This window comes from Eptatretus burgeri, chromosome 1 (genome assembly GCF_056783735.1).
Source record: "Eptatretus burgeri isolate ZD-2024b chromosome 1, Ebu_testis_v1, whole genome shotgun sequence".
Lineage (NCBI taxonomy): Eukaryota > Metazoa > Chordata > Myxini > Myxiniformes > Myxinidae > Eptatretus > Eptatretus burgeri.
In genome coordinates this window covers 97,402,461-97,421,778 of record NC_140961.1, presented here as the reverse complement: position 1 = coordinate 97,421,778, position 19,318 = coordinate 97,402,461, and the positions used below count along the sequence as shown (strand labels likewise).

The following is a 19,318-nucleotide window of genomic DNA, read 5'->3' as shown; positions in this document are numbered from 1 at the left end:
TTGTGAAGCGGCGTTGCGGTTGGTGGTTGTTGTGTGATGGCTGTTGAGACGTGGTTGGTGGTGGTTGTGGTGGTAGTAATGGCGGCTGGTCCAAAATAAAGACAGTAAAAGAAAAACGGCTATCTAAAAGGGTCGCAGCCCGAATGAATGACATTTATTCCCTCTAAACAACGGGTTTGGGCCGAACTACATATATACTTACAGAGATATCTCACCTACGGGACCTGAATGGTGGTTTGCGAATTTCGTCAACCACAACAATATATATATATATATATATATATATATATATATATATATATATATATATATATATATATATATATATATATATATATATATATATATATATATTTACTTGCATGACTTTTATAAATATCAGAGCTGGTCCTTCGAGAGCTCCCTCATTTTATCAATCTGTGCCTGTGGGTGTGAGATAAAAGTTTCGTTCCACTTGAGATTTGCTCAAGCCCACGTGTTTAAAATTTTAAGACGTTGGAATTGAAGAAGGGTAGACAAGAGGGATGGAGTGGAGGAGGTGAAGGGAGAAAAATTGAGAATAAAGTGTTTTGACGCAGAATGCACATTGTAAACCGTTTTTTCAACAAGCATTAAATACTTTTCAAAACTTTTCACTGCATTTCCTTTATTTATTTATTTATTTATTTCGAGAGAAGTTGGTCAGGCAATGCATTTGGGTTTTGGGTTCTGGTTGGTATGAAAAGATTGGAGGGATAAGAGTCTGCGTGGGTTTATTTACAATCAGTTCTGCACACTTCATGTGTTAATTTAAGGTTACTTGGTTCTAATATTCAATGTACGTAATGCTGTGACATGTATATAATTGTTCAACGATGCTTTTTTTACTTGATCACATGTTAAACTATAATCATTTAAAAAGTTTCTGAGATACATTGTTATCCGACAGTTTTCCGCTCTTTGTTTTTACGCCCAGTCGAGGCTCGTGGAAGAGTAAGACCATAGAGCGGATCAGGACGGAACAGAATGAAGAGAATGGGGGGAATGCACCAATAGCAGGGTTGAGGAACAAAATAGAGGGGAACTTGTAGAAATAAGGCTTGTGGGGAGGAAAGAGGTGTAAGGGAGGACGCAGGGGGTGGTCAAGATGGATACAGAAGCAAACTCTCAGGAAGGTGAAACTTGGAACGAAGCACACATTTTGGACACTTTCATGAGAAACACACATTTCCCTTTCGTTTGGCCTCGAACCCATCATTTTCCCATCATTGTAAAGCTGACAGGTGCTGCCTAATTTTCTCTTAGTTCTGTAACTACAAGATACCGCTATGTATTTTTCCAGGTCAACATATTTGGAAGAGCTCTGCATTTTCTTCACCACGGTTCTGGCGAGGCTTTTCAAGAGCTTCCATTGTCTTTGTTGAAATTTGACCATCTTGGTATCGGGGTACACAAATATTTATTTAACATAAATGATGCCCTCATAATATTGTCATTAACGTACACAAATATGGAGGAATTTTGAGCTGCCTGCCCCGCCCCCCCACCCCTTTCCGCATTTTCACCCATTCCACCACCAGATGCTTTGTACGTGTACTTTTCGTTCAGTCTCTACTAATATCTACTCCCAAACTTATTTCCCTTCTCTTCCTCATCTGCCCCCTCCTCCCTCTCTGATGTTTTTTTTTTCTATCACCTTCACCTTTTTTCTATCCAGCACGCAGCTTCGACCTTTTCACTTCGGAGTTGTTTACGCATCGCGCGTATGCTTTCAACTTTTCTTTGCCTTATTCGATGCACTTAGATTAAAGTCATAAATGAAGTTTAACATTCATCGAGGATTTATACGATGTCATGGCCAATCCGAGAAGAATCTGAGTTTAAGTTTGGTTTTTGTTTGGTATTGCCGAAAATCACCAACTTCCCAACCTCCTGACATTTTCCAATTTCCTTATCTCATTCAGGAAATGGGCTCAGATAAGCTTTGTTTGCCAAACTCGGTCTGCCTTGGCCATTTCCCATTTGGATTTGCACAATCTGCAGGTGGTTCAAACTCAGCCTATGGCTCTCTCCAGAGGTAGTTTTTTTTTCTGCTCAGAAGAAAATTTTACTTGTTTGTTTTATTTTATTTTACAGCTTCATTCCTGCAACTAAAAAACCATGTGTATAAACATGAATAATTTGACGACGAGAAAATGATGTAAAACAATGGTGTCGTTCTTTCAAATTTCGGATAAACGAAATAAGAATCATTGTCAACCTTAACACTTTGTCACCTTTCCACGAATGGTCTACTTTGTTCCCCGGCCCTCCACCAAGGTCTGTGATGGCAGATATTAAAATGAGCTCCAACTGACCATCTGCCCATGTACTTTTGTGTACGCAATATTTCAAAAACCGTGAAACATTTTGCTCTCATATTGCACAGATATCAATTCCTCGTGACGTTATCTCAACCTGATAAGATCATTGCGATTATTGGCTGAATTATGTTGCCTTGGCAACTATCTCAGTAACTTTGCTTGTGTACGCGATAGTTCAAAAAAACGTTCAAGATAAACTTTCAGATTACACGGATCTATTCCTCATACCACCCAAAACGTGGGGGACCAAGGGTGTCACCTCCTTGCTTTTCACCTTCAGTTGCTTTTTTACCCCTGCCACCGAAAGTGAAGGAGGTTATGTTTTTCACTCCTTTATGTATGTTTGTCTGTTTTTGTGCAAGATATCTCAAAAGGTTGTGACGGATCAGGATGAAATTTTGTGGACAGGTTCGGTGTGTGACAAGGACGAACTGATTAGATTTTGGTGAATATCCGGATCCGGATCAGACTACTATAATTTTTTTTAGTGATTCTTCACCATTGAGGGTTAGGACCAAAAATGATATATAGCACGAGGTCTCAAAAAGTTGTGGACGGATTCAGATGAAACTTTGTTGACACGTCGGGTGTGTCACAAGGATGAATTGATTTGATTTTGTGAAGATCCGAATCCGGATACGAGAATTATTTAATTTTTAAAGTGATTCTTTACCATTGAGAGAGAGGGCCAAAAGCGATATAGTGTTGTGGGGCCAGATCGCGATGGGGAGCAGTAGACTCGGCTCTACCGAACACACTGGAATTTAGGTCGTGACCCTCGGATAAGTCCAAAGGTACGGGCCCCTTACAGGACCATGAATCACCAGTAATTCGACCACGTGGAGTAGGGTTAATTGCCAAATTCAATATACCGAAGTACCCACACGGCAAAGCTTACCGGGGAATTCACACCCTCGGCAGGCCTCGAGCGGAACGAGCCGTTACCGTGCTCGAACCGTGTGTAACCCGAGCGGATGGTTACCGAGGCCCGTCGGTCCAAATGTACAACTACGGCAACGGCCTTCCTAATCCCCAATACACACCGTGGCGAACCAATGTCAGAAATGACAAAGAACGAGCTGGTACATTCCTCAAGAGGGGAATTTATTTACAATGGGGGGAAGGGAACACAGTACACAAAGAGCAGAGTTATCCAAGAAATGTAAATAATGTACAACAATCAAAAGAAAGCACTTACACGAGTCTACTTGAAGACGCGCACACACACACACACACACACACACACACACACACACACACACACACACACACACACACACACACACACACACACACACACACACACACACACACACACACACAATTGACCTCAGTGGGTCTTCAGTCAGTAGAGCCAGGCCAGGGTACCTGTCCCGCCTCATGCGGTCACACCGACCTGAACCACCACGGTGGGAGTCGAAGCCACGACCTTGGCGTTGCCAGCACCAAGACTGCAGACAGCTCGACAACGACCACAGACTGCGCCGCAATCGCCACCAGGACTGCAGACCGCTCAACCATGATCCTTTAGAACGCACTCTTGTCGACAACCACTCACTGGCTTTGGATGCCAGGTTGGAAATGTCTCAATTGAAATGTCCTTTCCCACAAGAAATGTCTCACACACGATGACAGGCTGTTCGGCAAAACGCCACGATCTCCGTGTCTCTACGCTGGTCCCGACAACCACACTCCTCCTCTTTAGGAGGGAGGGGTTTCTTCTCCTGGCCACTCGTCTCCTGATTGGTCAGACCCATCGTGCGATTCCCTGGCCGTCTCCAAATGGACAGGCCCACGGTAGGCGGAGCAACTCCCACCCTTTGGGGTGGAGTCCCGATCAGAGGTGTTTGTAGCTCCGCCTACCTCCTCACCTCCGACCACTTGCGTAATGGTGTTGAGTGGGGTACGGGGCGGGTGAGACGCCCGCTCCTTGCCGATTGGCCAAAAAGGGAAGCCATGCCCATGTTAAACTCCGCCCACGCATGCGCTCGCTCGCCGGCGAGCAAAGAGCGCGGACAATGCCGAAAGCAGAGAGTTGTTGGGGGTCGTTGGTTGGGACGTAAAATCCTAACTATAAAATAACTGCGCAGCGCACGTACACTTAATTCCCATTAGACAAGGGATGGGACCCTGACTAGAAACACATACTCACCGATATAACTGATCTATAGGACCTAGCTGTTGTGTGCTCATGGCTGCCAGATTTGTAACAATAGTACTGTACAGCATGATATTTCAAAAGTGTATTGGGCCCGATATGTTCTCGTGGATCAGACATTATGTGGCGGAGGTATGCCCCTCCATCAAGTGCCCTTCTAGTTTTCCATTGCAATTATGTATTTTTTAGCAATGTAATGTCTCAAAGCATGCTGTCTTAGATGGAAATGCAACGCCAGTTGTCTTGTTTGATTTAGCTTGTGGATGTGAAATCTCCAACAGTATTTTCCAAAACGGTCGGCAAGTGCTCCAGTATCCTTGTCAAATTCCCTCCTTGGAGTTGTACTATGGCAGTGGGATGCAGTGTTGGCTTGTGGGTATTGGACAGACAGCCAAGGTCGTCGAACATTTCCTTGTGTTGATCTTTTGAATTGATTACGCTCTTGCTTTAAACTCTGTTGCACAAATAGTACTTTTTGCTAAAATTGTCATTTTCATTTGTGCTTGCTTGCTTTATTTATTTATTTATTTATTCATTCATTCATTTATTCATTCATTCATGCATGCAGGCCCCTTTTTTCATTTATTTTGACAGTGCAGAATAATCTTCTGTTGATACTATGACTGCAGCTACTTTAATGGCCCTAATTAGTCCCACCTTGTGGTGTCTTTCGGTCAGGGTTTTGGGCCATGTCTGTCATGAACTGGCTGGTCAGACCTAACGTTCATCTGAAGGTGCTGATGATAACTCACCTTCTCTTTGCAAAGGACACCGTGGGTTTTTTTTTTAACATCCACCAGCTAACACGAGCATATAGGACACCCAGCTTAACATTTCATGCGCAAGATGACACTCTGCTTGTGAACAATCGATCTCTCCATTTATAGTTGGGTAGTGAATCAAAGCAAGAAAGCATCTGAAAATGAAATGCCCATCCTTTGTTTTCGGACTACTTCTTGTTCCGTATGCTAACCTGTACCTTTCACCTTTTCACCAAATTATGAATTTGTCTTCTCTCTCTCTCTCTCTCTGCTGATATGATGATAAAGCTCAAATGGTAATGATTTGACAAAAGTAAATGGTAATGGTAATAAAATTTGATAAAAGCTCAAATGGTAATTAAAATTTCAGGCTAATTGGATGAAAATTAATTTTTTGTGACGCTGACCTTTTGACCAAATTATTGTTTTGTCTTCTCCATATTCTCTTAATGAAGCTCTGTTGAAAATTTGATAACATCTCAAATTGTAATAAAGGTACAGCACACACAGACACACAAACGAGTGATCGCAAAACCTCGTCGTCCACTGCACGGGGGAGGGGGGGACGGGCTTAACTAGATTAGACAGCTATGGTAAGTGTGCTACCCCTGCACTGTCCTGCCTGGCTATATTTTCAAGATGATGGTAACGATCTAATTTGATGTTACTGCAATTATATCTCAACTCTCAGATATCCAACGATTCATGCTAACATTTTGAAGATATTTATGGACAAGACCATTAGCCTCCCAACCTTTGAGTGTTAAATCTAGACTTTGATTTTTCACATGAAAATATGCAAGTTTGTAGAAAGTTTTTGGTCCATTGTCCTGATTTTATCTCCCAATGGAACTTCTGTAACTTACTCACTCATCACTATACCACAATAATTTCTCACACCATTATTGCTGATTTGCTGTTTTACTTTGTTTGCTCTACAAGTGTGTTTGACCTTTCTATGAACACTGGTTAACTAACACCTTTGTGTTTGCACGACATGGCTGTCTCCAAGTAACCTATGTTTAACACTATTACCATATCCCGCTATTCGCGGGGGATACGTTCCTGAAAAATGTCGCGAATACCGAAGCATTGTTAAAAAAATTATTTATTTATTTTACGTGGTCAAGGCTCATGGAAGAGTGATTACATAGAATAAGTCAGGACACAACGTAAAGGGAACAGCAGGGCGGAGGGAGAAGGTAATCGCAGATGGACAAACAAGGGAGGCAGGTAACGATGAGGGGTAAGGGAGAACACAAAGGGTGGACAATGTTGATTCATAAGCAAAATTGTGTTTGACCAGTTTGTGATTTTTGTCAAGGTCTAAGGAGAGGGTGGATGCTGCTGCCTGTCTGTCAGAAGGATGAAAGATGTCACAGCAGAGAGTGGAGTCATCAGCAAAGAGATAAAGAGGATTTTCCAGAGAGTCATTGAGATCATTGATGAAGATTAGGAATACAATAGGGCTTAGAACATTGCCTTGGGGTACTCCAGCCTTTACAGGGCGAGGAGATGAAAGGGTTCCGTTGTGAGCCACTTGTCTATGAGAGGGGAGGAAGTCAGTAATCCAAGAGTGGAGTTGGCCTTGGATTCCATAGGCAGACAGTTTGGACAGCAAAGTGGGATACCAGACTGTATCAAAAGCTCAAGATGTGTTCAGAGATACAGCCCTGATCTCATGTCTGATATTGAGGGCCTCCGCCATTGTTGGGAAAGTAGAATCAGACTGTCTAAGGTAGAGTGACCAGGTCCGAATCTGAATTTATAATCTGAGATGAGGCTGTTGGAGAAAAGGAATGATTTTATGTCAACTGTGATGATTGATTCCATGACCTTGCTGATTGGAAGTACAGTAAACTAATTGGGCTGCAGTTAAGGGGATCCGTTTTTGCACCTTTTTAATGTAATGCTGTGGCATTGGCTGATTTCCAATTTCCCAGGTGGATATGGGAGACCAGTCCCGAAGTGTAAAGAAGAATTAAGAAAAAAATGAATACGTGAAGTGCAAATATCAAAGCAGGTCACACTTTATGATCAGTGAAAAGCGAATCCTCAAATAGCAGAGTCCAACAGTATGTAGTGTTCGGATGTGGTATCTATCTTCTGCACTCGCAATTTGTGCTATTTCATCTGTATCATTCTGCCAGACGTTCCCAGCATGTGCATCGGTTGCCTTCCAATATGAGCATGTTGCCAATGTGAAATATATCATGCCATTCATAAATAATGTTTTTTCTTGCATCAAATGTTACTATTTTTTTTTTTAATATATATTATTGACCAACGAGCAAGTGTAATACAATATATTTTTAAACAATAACTCTTGCATATCCCACAATGTCTTATTTAGTGACAAAACCACTTTCTTTCTGTGAATGCTTTGAAATTGTTTATTAAATGTTGAATAAAATGAATTTTTATTAAATGTTGAATTTTTTTTTTCCTTTGCATGGTCTCTGCTCATGGAAGAGTTGTATCATAAATTAAGCACACATCACAGATAGCAGACAAACTTGACTTTAGACAAACACCCAATGACCTTGGAGAAAGTGACGTAACTTCACGGGGAAATCTGAGTCCCGTAAACACCATCTTGTTACATCACAATCTTGTGACGTCTTTTCTCTCCGCAAACGGTCCTTGGGATGAATTGACTCAGATCAGAATGAAAGGCTGACCTACTGTCCTACCATACACTGTAGCCATAATACCATGCTTCGAGTAAGGTACCATTGGCAAACTTTAGGTATGAGAGACATTCGCATCATTGAGGTTCTAACCATAATGGCACTGACCTTTCGGAGGTGGTTTAGTTTATACGATACAGTCATCTCAAGTTCTGTCACTCCATCCACATAATGAACATCGTAGTATTACTTGGTGCATATTGTTATGCATCATCTGCATCTCTCTCGATGCACTTTGTCTGGTAATCAATGAACGTTTTGACACCAGCATAAAAGCCTTCCTTCCGACGTGTTCTTGGTGCAATGCAAAGCATCCTCTCCTAAACTTTGTGAATTTTTACTTTTACTTTAAAAAATCTTTGTGGAATTTATATGGATGAATTTTTTTCTGTTTCATCATGCATTTGATCATGAGCATCCTCACTGAAGCTTTTGCGTTGGCCATGTCATTGCTACTGTTCAGGTATAATTAATTAAAGCAGTACGACTTCTGTTTGTGTAGATGCATAAACTATGGTCAAATACAGTATATTCATTAAACTTGTTAGTAGATTAAAAATGCAAGTTTACACATGCATGATGGCTTTGTATGAATTGAATTGGCTTCTTATTACTCAAGATATTCCATGTTAAGTGGTTCCTTGTTTAAATTTTCAATCAACCGACAAAACGAGAAATTGTTGTTGAATTGAGAATGCAAACGAGGAGCCAATGAAATCCAGGAGCAACGTTCTTGGGGGATGATGAACCATTGACATCTATGCAATATATCAGAGATTGTTTGTGACCTTGCATTATTAATTTGATGGCAAGATCGTCTCTGAAACATCATCTGCTTTTCAAAGCTGATCATGGACTCACAAAGGCAAAGATGTGGCTCCTCGGAGATGAGTGGGGAATTAAAAATTAACATTTATACTTCATGGAACAATTTTACTTTTTTCCACTCAAATATTTGCATGACTTTGCTGCTTTCTGTGGAAAGCCATTTCCTGAATTTACTCGCATTCTCTTTCTCACTCCCAAGATAATAATCACATTATGTGACTTTTCATAACCTTTTAAAATTTTGACTGCTCATTGGTTTTTTTTCTCACTGCATAATGGCACATTCTTTTCTTCTTATATATTTTTTTCTTCTTATTTTTTTTCTTTCTTCTTTTAGCTCACCTGGGCTAAAGTCCAGGTGAGCTTATGCAATCAAATGGTGTCCGTAGGTGAATGAGTCAGTGAGTTAGTCAGTCCGTAAACACTTTCGTTGTTATCGCTTGAACGAAACACACAATTTTGGTGAAACTTGGCCACATGCTTCATATCTGATGCCTAACGAAGGTGTATTGACTGCATCAAAATCTGCACTCATTAAGGGGGTCTTTGGGGTTGGGGGGGGTTGACCCCCTCCCCCCAAATTGTTTTTTTTTAGATGTTTTCTCTCTTTTCTGAAACCACACACAATTTCAATAAAACTTGACCACAACCTTCATCATGCATGATGTACTCTAAAGTTTTTTGACGGTATTAAAAAAAAAAAGTCAGGGTTTGAGGGGATCTGTGGGGAATGGGGGAGGCGGGGTTTGAGTGACTTGCTCCTGATCGAGGTGAGCTTCAGGATGCGTGGTCCTAATGTTTTTTCTTCTTCCTGTTATTACTTTATTGTGTTGCAAAATATTGGAATGTTTTTCATTTTATTTTCAACCTTCTTCTTTGTCATCTTTTTGTTGCCTCCTTCTTCCTCCTCGCTCCCAACAAAGCTTGTGGTATTATAGCGAGGTGTGGAATTATCATGTTGTTGATGAACTTCTGGTGATAAACATCCAGTTATTTAGTGGTGGCTTTTTGATTGATGATTGATTGGTAAATATGTTTTACGGAGTAATTCTATCGACAGATGTTTCTGTATCTTCCATCCCACCCTGAAAGATGTATGCATTTTTTTTTCTTTTTAGATCCTCGTGGAGGATCTCCAAGTCTTACTCACGTTGTTGTTGTTCATCTTCTTCTTGTGGACTTTTTTGTTTCACAGCCTACAGTTTTCATCGAAACTTCCTGAAACTTGGCATATATATGTAAAAAATACCCTGCGCAGACAGTAACCATCTCCGATTTTGAAAATTCCTCCTAGAAAAAAAGTTATGACGTCAAAATATCTCTGCTAATGGAAATCGCCTAAAAAATTATCTCCGAAACTAGGCAAGCTTTTGGAATTCTGTTTGCAGGAATCGAACAGGGCATTAGCAGAGATGAATTACCGCACATATGATATCACTATGACGTCATATCCATTTTTATGACGTCATTCCTATTTTTTTGTTTCACAACCCAGAGTTTTCATCGGATCTTCGTGAAACTTGCCATGTATATGCAGAAAGCCCACGCACAGGCAGTGACCATCTCCGATTTTGGAAATTCTTCCGAGAAAAAAAAGTTGACGTCATAATATCGCTACTAATGGAAATCGCCTATACCATTATCTTCGAAACTAGGCGAGCTGTTTGAATTTTGTTTGCGGGAATCGAACAGGACATGAGCAGAGATGAATTACTGCACATATGATGCATCACTATGATGTCATATCAATTTTTATGACGTCATTCCTATTCTTTGACATTTTTCGTTTCACAACCCAGAGTTTTCATCGGATCTTCGTGAAACTTGCCATGTATATGCAGAAAGCCCACGCGCAGGCAGTAACCATCTCCGATTTTGTAAATTCTTCCGAGAAAAAAAGTTGACGTCATAATATCGCCGCTAATGGAAATCGCTTATACCATTATCTCCAAAACTAGGCAAGCTGTTTGAATTTTGTTTGCGGGAATCAAGCTGGGCATTAGCACAGATAATTTATCGCAAACCTGATACATCACAATGACGTCATATTCGTTTTTTGTGACGTCATCATTAAGAGGACGAGAATCTTAGCTCATTTGAGCTTGATTTTTTTCTTTCTTATATTTTTTGCTTCTGTTGAGGTTTCATGGCTAGCCTGTGAGATTTCTTTCTTGCATATTCAGATGATGTCAGATGGTTTTCAAAACCAAGTCTATTTATTACCATCTCAAATTTGTTGGGCAGATAAGACTTTAATTTGAATTGCTGTTGCACTTCAAATGTAGTTCATTCACTATTTTCCTCGGTGTTTTGGATAACTCTGGTAGTGATCTATGGTGATGAGTGTGTGGACAACCCTTTTTCGGAGCCAAAGCTGAGAGTCATAGAGAATGGTGAATAGCAACAGCTGCCACTGGTTTCCATTGAAGTGCAAATGACAGACCGTTAAGACCAGTGTGGTTGGGCGTGGCCCACTTCCATGCCTATGGCAACAAAGCCAGGCTGATGTCTCCCCTCGCCTTCAACCATCACTCCCATGGTGGAGCAGACCAAAACTAGAGGCTTTGTGCCTGCCCTTTGAATGACAGTTTGTATAGCTGATATAGCCACAAGCCCAGTCGGTCTCAAGTTGCCATTCTGTTTTTTTTATGCTGTTGTTTTATATGATTTGGAAACCTTGCCATAGTTGCTCTGGGCTGTATGTAAGAGAATTTGTTTTAAAAAACTATATGATGTGGCAGGTTGTGTTTGTGCATCTGTAGCATGTACCAGGTAAGCTTCCGATGAGCCATCAGGCAGGTGAAAATTCCAGCACTATCTTGTGACTTTGCTTCGATAAATTCCATTGCAAATGGTCCCACTTCCATACCACCGTCAAAATGAGGTGCATAGTCGAACCCCCGATAATGAGTCGGATGGGGTTTCTGCAGAAATTGGGATGGGATGAATCTGGAAGAACAACTTGTGTGAATGCCATTTCAAATTGCAAAATATGGTGCTGGTCCCAAATTTAAAAATGTTTAAGTTTTTTTTGGGGGTATCTATGAAACCTTTTACATAGATTTGCAGAGTACCTGCCCCACGGGTGATCTTGTTCTGAGCATGCAACATGTTCTTCTGATGCTTCCTTTAATTAGGCGGTGTATAGGCAAGTGACAGCTCTGTATAGGAAAATAAATAACCTGGGTTACATGCAAGAAGCAAAAACATACCCACTGCTTATAATACAAAACCCCTCACTGCATTGGAAAACTTGGGGACAGGAATACTGTACATACTGTAAATGAATGGTGGAGACTTGCAATACCTTCTCCCACCTGCGGGCAGCGCAACACGATACACATTTTCATAGAAAATTTATATCCTCCTCCTCCCCCCCCCCACCCCAAGACCACCGGCAAAGATAAAAACGCCCTGATACATCAATCGGTGTTATTCTGATCCTATGTAGCAAGTCTGGATGTAATATGGCCAGAACTGTCGGAGGGGTAGTGTGAAAAACAAACACTGGTCCGAGAATTGTAGTAAGGGCTAGTAAATACCACCCAGTGCTTCACTGACGGTAATACTAAAGGGGGAGGGAGAAAAAGAGGGAGAGTGAAGAGGAGGGGGTGGGAGAGCAAGGAGGGGTGGGGGAAGGGAAGGCAGTATGAGGTGAGAGGAAGGGAAGGCAGACATGTGGTGTCGCGTTAATTACGATTCATACTGTCTCATCAAAATCTGCATCGATTAACAGTGAAGATGGAAACAATATTGTCTGAAATCTATTTTCTACCAGTCATGCCATAAACACGGTCTGGAACGAACTCCTGTCCGCACAAGACTGGAGACAAAACCACCATCTGGGTATGTCCAAAGACAGAGAGGCACAGACAGAGAGGGAGAGGGAGGTGGGAGGTAGTAGGTGAGTTCGCAGAGGAAATGTTATGTTTCATGAAAAAAAAAACACACAAACAAACAAACAAACACAAACCAAACAAGCAAACACACAAATGCTTGACCGATTATAGGCAATTTTTTGGGAAGGATGGTGTCAATGTAATTACCAACTACAGTATTTACTTCACACAACCCAGAAACCTTGAGTAGCTTTGACCGAAAAACAACGTTTAATTTATATTGATGTTTCCGGGATATTAACAATGAAGATGGAAACGAAATATTGTCTGAAATCCATTTTCTTCCACTCAGGCAAAAACACAATCCGGAGACGAATGCATATCATTTACACAAACATTAATCTTTATAAACAGCTGCGTGTACTCCCACCCCTCTTGTCTCATGCCTCCTTGCTGTGAGTTGTGTGTTAGCTCTCATACGAGCCTCGACCAAGGTATACAAAAAAAAAAAAAAAAAAAGGTGTGCTGAGAGGAAGGAAGTAGCATGTTTGAGAGAGTGAGATATCTGTTTGGTTAGAATGGAGCCCACAGATGTTAGAACACCACACACTTTGGGCCAACAGAGGAGTTGATACTGAAGTAGAAGACAGCGAGGAGGGGAAAGGACAGGGAATAACAGGTGAGGGGTTAGGAGGAGGCAGATTTAAGGAAGTGCGGTGAAATGACACTGAAATTGGAAAAAAATGGACGATTGATGGAACACAAACATGCATTGCAAACTGGAATATTTAACATTTTAAAGTCAGAGATGTGATTAAAGACATTATGCGAGGGATGCAATAAAGGAGAATTAAGAGAATGGAGAAAATAAACGTTGTAACAGAGGGACGTTTTCGACACAGGATTAAGGAAAGGTCAAATAATGAAAACAATCTTTCGAAGAAGAAAAAAAAAAGTCGTGAATTATGATACAATGCCGACAAAACGCAATCTTTATCAAAAATAAATAAATTAATTAAAAACCGCTCTCAAAATGTTCCAAGTTCCTTTTTCACCTTTGTGGAAGATTAGGAAATTAAAGAATTGAAGAAAAATAATGTAGGTGTTGAATTTGGATTGGCAAACGCAGATGGAAGTTCGACCAAAGTTTCAGGAAGAAAAAGAGTGGAGGGAGAAACATGTGTTTACAGGAGGTGTCACGTGAGAGGTTAAAAGAAGAAGTAATTTATTTTTATTATTATTATTATTATTTTTATTTTTTGAAGATTAGGTGAAAGAAAGGTTGAAGAAAAAATTGTGAATGGTGAATGTGGGTCTGCAAAAGTAGAAGATGGGGGATCGGCAGAAGGAGGAATAAGAGTCGGTACAGGTAGTCACGTGGGGTATATAGGTGAGGGAAAAGGTATTTTTTTTGTTGTATTTAAAAAATATCTATTTTAAGACTTGAAACAGAGGGTATCATTGAAAGGGATGGAGGAGGTGGAGGGAAAAGTGGAGAAAATATAAACTGATGGTAATAAGGAGAAAATACAAAAAACACGATCGCGCACACAAACGGGAAGAAGGGTAGGCCTTCGGGAAACCCATCGTGGAAATATGATGAAATCTCAACAATTAGCATTTTGGGTGTTAACACAAGACCTCACTGGAAACACACAGTAAACACAGAGATAATAAAATGACAGTAAAAACACAACAAAAACGAGCGGAAAACGTATCTTTGAGAAAGTCGGCAGGGACCCTGAAGAAGAACCGCCACCTTCGCTCAAGAACTGATTGAGGGTTTTTTTTAAATATCTGAAAAAAATCTTTTAAAATTAAAAAAATATATATCTAGTTTTTAAAAACCTGAAATTAACAAGTGCCCTTCAACGTCCTGCTTTTAATCCAGGAACAAGAAAATTAATGCATTTCTGGACATTTGACACAAAAATTCTCGCACTCTATCTCTTTTCCCCCGATTCGCTATTTTAAAATTCACTCGATCACCGATCACGTGGTGAAGAAATTGTCTTATTTAATATTGCTTGGAAAGTGAAATCCCGTAAATTACGGGAACATTCGTAGATCCTTGTAGTTTTGATAAATCTCTTGATATTGTAAAATTTGTTGGCAATGCAGAAAGATTTGCTCTTGTGAATTATGCTGATCCGTCATCATAGCATCAATCAGGAATTGTAATTTGACTTGTATTAATTTATGTGCATTTAGTTTGGGAGCAGAAGGTGAATGGATGTGAGATTGATTTCATTTGAGTTGGTGAGGTTTTAATAAAATGATCTTCAGGACAGAAAAGCTTGGAAATTATCAAGTGGTGAAGAACCAACCAAACAATACAAATTATTGAAAGAGGTAGTAGGTATGATGTCATTACTGGGATACAATAAGGCCAAAAAAAAAAATGTTGCATTGGCGTAACCCGCCCGACCCTAAAAATTCCGCCGACCCTACGTTTTTTTTTTGTTTGTTTTTTTTGCTATCGAAAAATTTTGCCTACCTATTTTATTGCTATTTTTGTTGTTTTGCTATCGTTTTCAAGTATCTTGTTGATTGCGATCGCGATCGCAAAAACCCGGAAGTGTTTCGGACAGAACCCGCCGACAAAAAGGGTGGTACTCGAGCGGGGGAGATTTTGGGAGGGATTTATTAGGAAAAAAAAAAACAAAAAAAAAAAAAACATCCCGACCGACCTACCCTATTTTTCAGTGACCCGTTACGCCAATGCAACATTTTTTTTTTGGCCTAATGCTTTGGCATTGAACAACAATTGATTTGAATGTGGTTTTGGTTTCCACAAAGATTTATTTTTGTTTCAGATGCCGACTGAGGTATTACATTATTGTTGTTTGAGAAATCAGAAATTCTTTATTGGTGTGAAAAAAAATGCTTTATTTTTCTTTATCTCTTCTGTTCTTTGTCAAATCGAATTTTGTACCGATGTACCACTCATGACCCAGGGTATCAGAACACCTATAGCTCGGTGATCAATATTTCCACAGGGACTGAACATTTATCTGAGAAATGTCGCCGCCCTTTTGCAGAATTGATTGACCTTAGGGCTTCTTAAATTATATTGTTCTAAACAGCAGAGGTCCTGCAATCAATATTCAGCAGGCCAAGGAATAAAAACGTACATTCTCCAAATTTGCATCGCACATTGACTTGTGCAGATTTGAACAGAGGAGTGGTGATTCCTTCAGGCAGGCTGGCTGGATAACTCGAGAGATATACACTCACCTTTTACCTGTCTATCCTCGGTTTGAACCTCGGCCCAACTATAATCTGTCACCCTGGTGTTTCACATGCAGGGCATTGTATTAATGCGTGTGCCGTCCATCAGAAGGACATTTAGCTGGAGGACCTGTCTGCCAGAACTGGGGGTATTGGTGGATTTTTTATCCCGGTTTTTCACAAAGAGTTGGAGAGTTGCTGTTGACACCCCAGCTAAATTACAAATTCCTGCCAGTGCGGTCATGCCTGGACAGCTGGTTTCAGAAAGACTTTGTCCAGAACCCTTCCCCTAGCTGACCTCACAAGGGAATAATTGGGGCCATTGGAGTGTAAGAATGCTGTTGGGTATAGTTGCAGATATATTGTCATCCTTTGTTGGAGAGAAGTCTCAATGTTGCAGGGTGCAAGTGGAAATCTACTAAGTTAGGGTGGGTTGGGGGGGGGTGCATGTTGGTATAAGAAGGTAGAGGTTGGGATCCTTATCCTTTTCATGAGAAACAGTATTAAGGGTAGAGCATACCGCGTGTGCCTTACTTACCAAGTGGGTGTTTCACTTTTTCGCATTTAACACGAAAACAATGGAATTGTAGATGATGTCCCCCCCCCCCCCCACTTGCCCTTCACATTCCTTACGCAGTCTCGACCTCTTATTCATTAATATCGTCGCTTCCATTTTCAGGCAAGTTTGAAGAGCGTGAGGAACGCGTTCCAAAACTGGACCAGCTAAATAACATTGGCTTTATGGGACAGCTTCCACTGCGGCTTGGCAGGACTGAGCTTCGCCAGATGGAGCTTCTCCTGCTCGATGCATTCCAGTGGAACCTGTGCTTGCCGACCGCTGCCCTCTTCCTCGACTACTACCTAGCAGTCAGTGGACCAGATGCAGATGTTTGTTCTGCCTGGCTGCCTGGCCGACCCCACAAAATCTATTACTACCTTGAAAAGTATGCGCAGTACTTTCTTGAGGTGTCACTGCAAGGTAAGTGCACCTGCAGTTTGTTACACATGTTGTAAATGAGATGCTTGGGGCTGAAATCGCATGTATTATGGCTTTTAGGTATGACAGAACATTATGGAGCAAAAAATGGACCAATATGATGGAGAATTGAGGCTGTAAATAATCAGTACATTTTGCATTGATCTTTGCATCACATCAAGGTATGGGAAAGAAGGAGTAATCCTGTGATCATCCTGGTTTGCACCTCGAGGTTGAGTACAACTCCACAAAACTTTGCTGGGAAAAGTTGAAGAGCTTCCATTGCTTATGACTCAACTGAATTACCGTCTGCTTTCCTCTGAAGTCTTTTTATATTTATTTTTAATATGTTGTTTTGTATACAAAGTCAAGGCACATGGAAGAGCTGGAACACAGGATCAGGAGGCAACAGAACAAAAGGAACAGCAAAAAAATAGAGAGGGGGGTGGGGGGGGGAGGATGGACATCAATAGTCGGGCTGAGATAAAATAGACGGAGATGGACAAACAAGGGATGCAGGTAACAATAAGGTGGAGGGGGAGATGCATGGGTTGGACAAGATGGATATAGCAGCAAATTCTTGGGAAGGGAAAAACTGGGAAAAATAGGTTTGGGAGGGGGAAGTGGGAATTGTGTGTGGTTTAACAGACTCCAAGTTAAGAGTTTAAACCTCTGAGCTCGGAATTGTTGGGGACATTAGCTTTTGCATGTACGAGGTAACAAAAAACAACGTAACCCTGAATATGATGCAATGTACGTGGCTGACAAGACAGCTCACAGGTGGTGTACTTCCCTTTGAGCCATCTTGTCTGGGTTTCCTTTCCCAACCCAATTATCACCGTTATTTAATATTTTCCATACCCTGCACTTTGCTTGCGCATTGAGAACATAGAAAATTATAAACAGAATATATTTTAGTTCTCCACACACCTCCTCTCCTTTGTACTAGTTTTGGTTCCCTCTGGAATTGCCTCCAAATGTTCATCTAATTAAGCTGTGCTCTCCAGCATTTTGAGGGTAATCGCTGCCATGTCATGTCAGTCCCGATGGCTGCTCACGTATTTTGTACTTTAATGAACTGCGTTATCGTATTGGTCCCATGTCCACAGATTTTCTGCTGTCTTGCAATCGGTACACGATACATAAGCTTGCACACCCTTTTTAGCTCTTCATTGTGCCTCCTAGGTAGGAAAACAATTCTGAGTCTCTCAAGCAGGTTATTAGGGCTTCAAGCATGGCTGAAGCTCTATTGAAATCGTTAGTATTATTATTATTATTAAAGGTGTTTTTATGTTCTACTGACCGATTTTGTGGCGGATCTGGAGGGAAAACTGTTCGATGAAATTGAACGAAACTTAACAGGATAATTACTCACCACCTGAAGTTTATACTATGAAACATTTGATGACGAAGGTCACGTGGTATGGCGGCCATATTGGATTTTATCCAAAACCTAAAAACATCTTCTTCTCCAGAACGGATAACACGACAGCCTCAAACTTTTGCAGACATTTGCATTGTTCCATGGTAATGTTAATTTGTTAATTTGGTCGAAATCGTTACATAATTTATATGATTTAAAATGATGCTGATTCGCCTCATTAAATATGCAAAATATGCAAATGAGAGTTGAAAAAATTTAATGACAAATTTAGATAGCACATAAACAGGGGACTCCCAATATATTTATACTATGTCTGTATTTGACCCCAGTGAGCCCCCAGAGCCCCCCAAAGTTGAAAATGACCCATTTTTGAAATGTCATAAAATAAAAACAACGCTTGGATGAAATTCAATGAAACTTATCCATTTAATAACTCTCCATCTGAAGATTATACTTTGAAAATTTTGATGACGTCGGTCACGTGGTATGGCGGCCATATTGGATTTTCTCCAAAACCTAAAAACATCTTCTTCTCTAGAAGGGATAATCTGCCAGCCTCAATCTTTTGCACACATTTGCTAAGTTCCATGCTAATGTTAATTTGTTAATTTGGTCGAAATCGTTATTTAATTTATATGATTAAAATGATGCCGATTCGCCTCATTAAATATGCAAAATATGCAAATGAGAGTTGAAAAAATTTAATGACAGATTCTGATAGGCCTTGACGAGGGGACTCCAAATATGTTTACACTATGTCTGTATTTTACCCCAGTGAGGCCCCAGAGCCCCCCCAAAGTTTAAAATCACCCATTTTTGACATGTCGTAAAATGAAAACTAAAGAAGATAGACATATAGTGACCACACATTCTGGAAGACATTTTAACGTTCTACAAGTTCGCCATTTACATTAATATGCAAATGTGGAATTATTGGACTTTTATGAGGACTTGAAAATTTGTCCAGCCTCGATTTGTCCAATGTGAAGTTTCTTTCTTTATCATGTATTGCAATGGGTTTTTCAATCCTTCATTGATATAACTTGAGGGACCCCGTAGCTGGACCCCATTGCAGACTTGAACTAACTTTCTTACTCGGAAAACCCATA

General features: G+C 40.6%; 1 protein-coding gene across 4 annotated transcripts in view; it reads left to right on the top strand.

Moving 5' to 3' along the window:
- Positions 1 to 19,318, top strand: part of LOC147035012 (cyclin-J-like) — a 109,383-nt gene that overhangs the window by 77,118 nt on the left and 12,947 nt on the right. For all 4 annotated transcript variants that reach the window (XM_085892472.1, XM_085892465.1, XM_085892489.1 and 1 more), the window contains one exon: positions 16,529 to 16,828. In XM_085892472.1, coding sequence (XP_085748598.1) covers positions 16,529 to 16,828 — 300 coding nt within the window. The remainder of the gene's footprint in view (positions 1 to 16,528; positions 16,829 to 19,318) is intronic.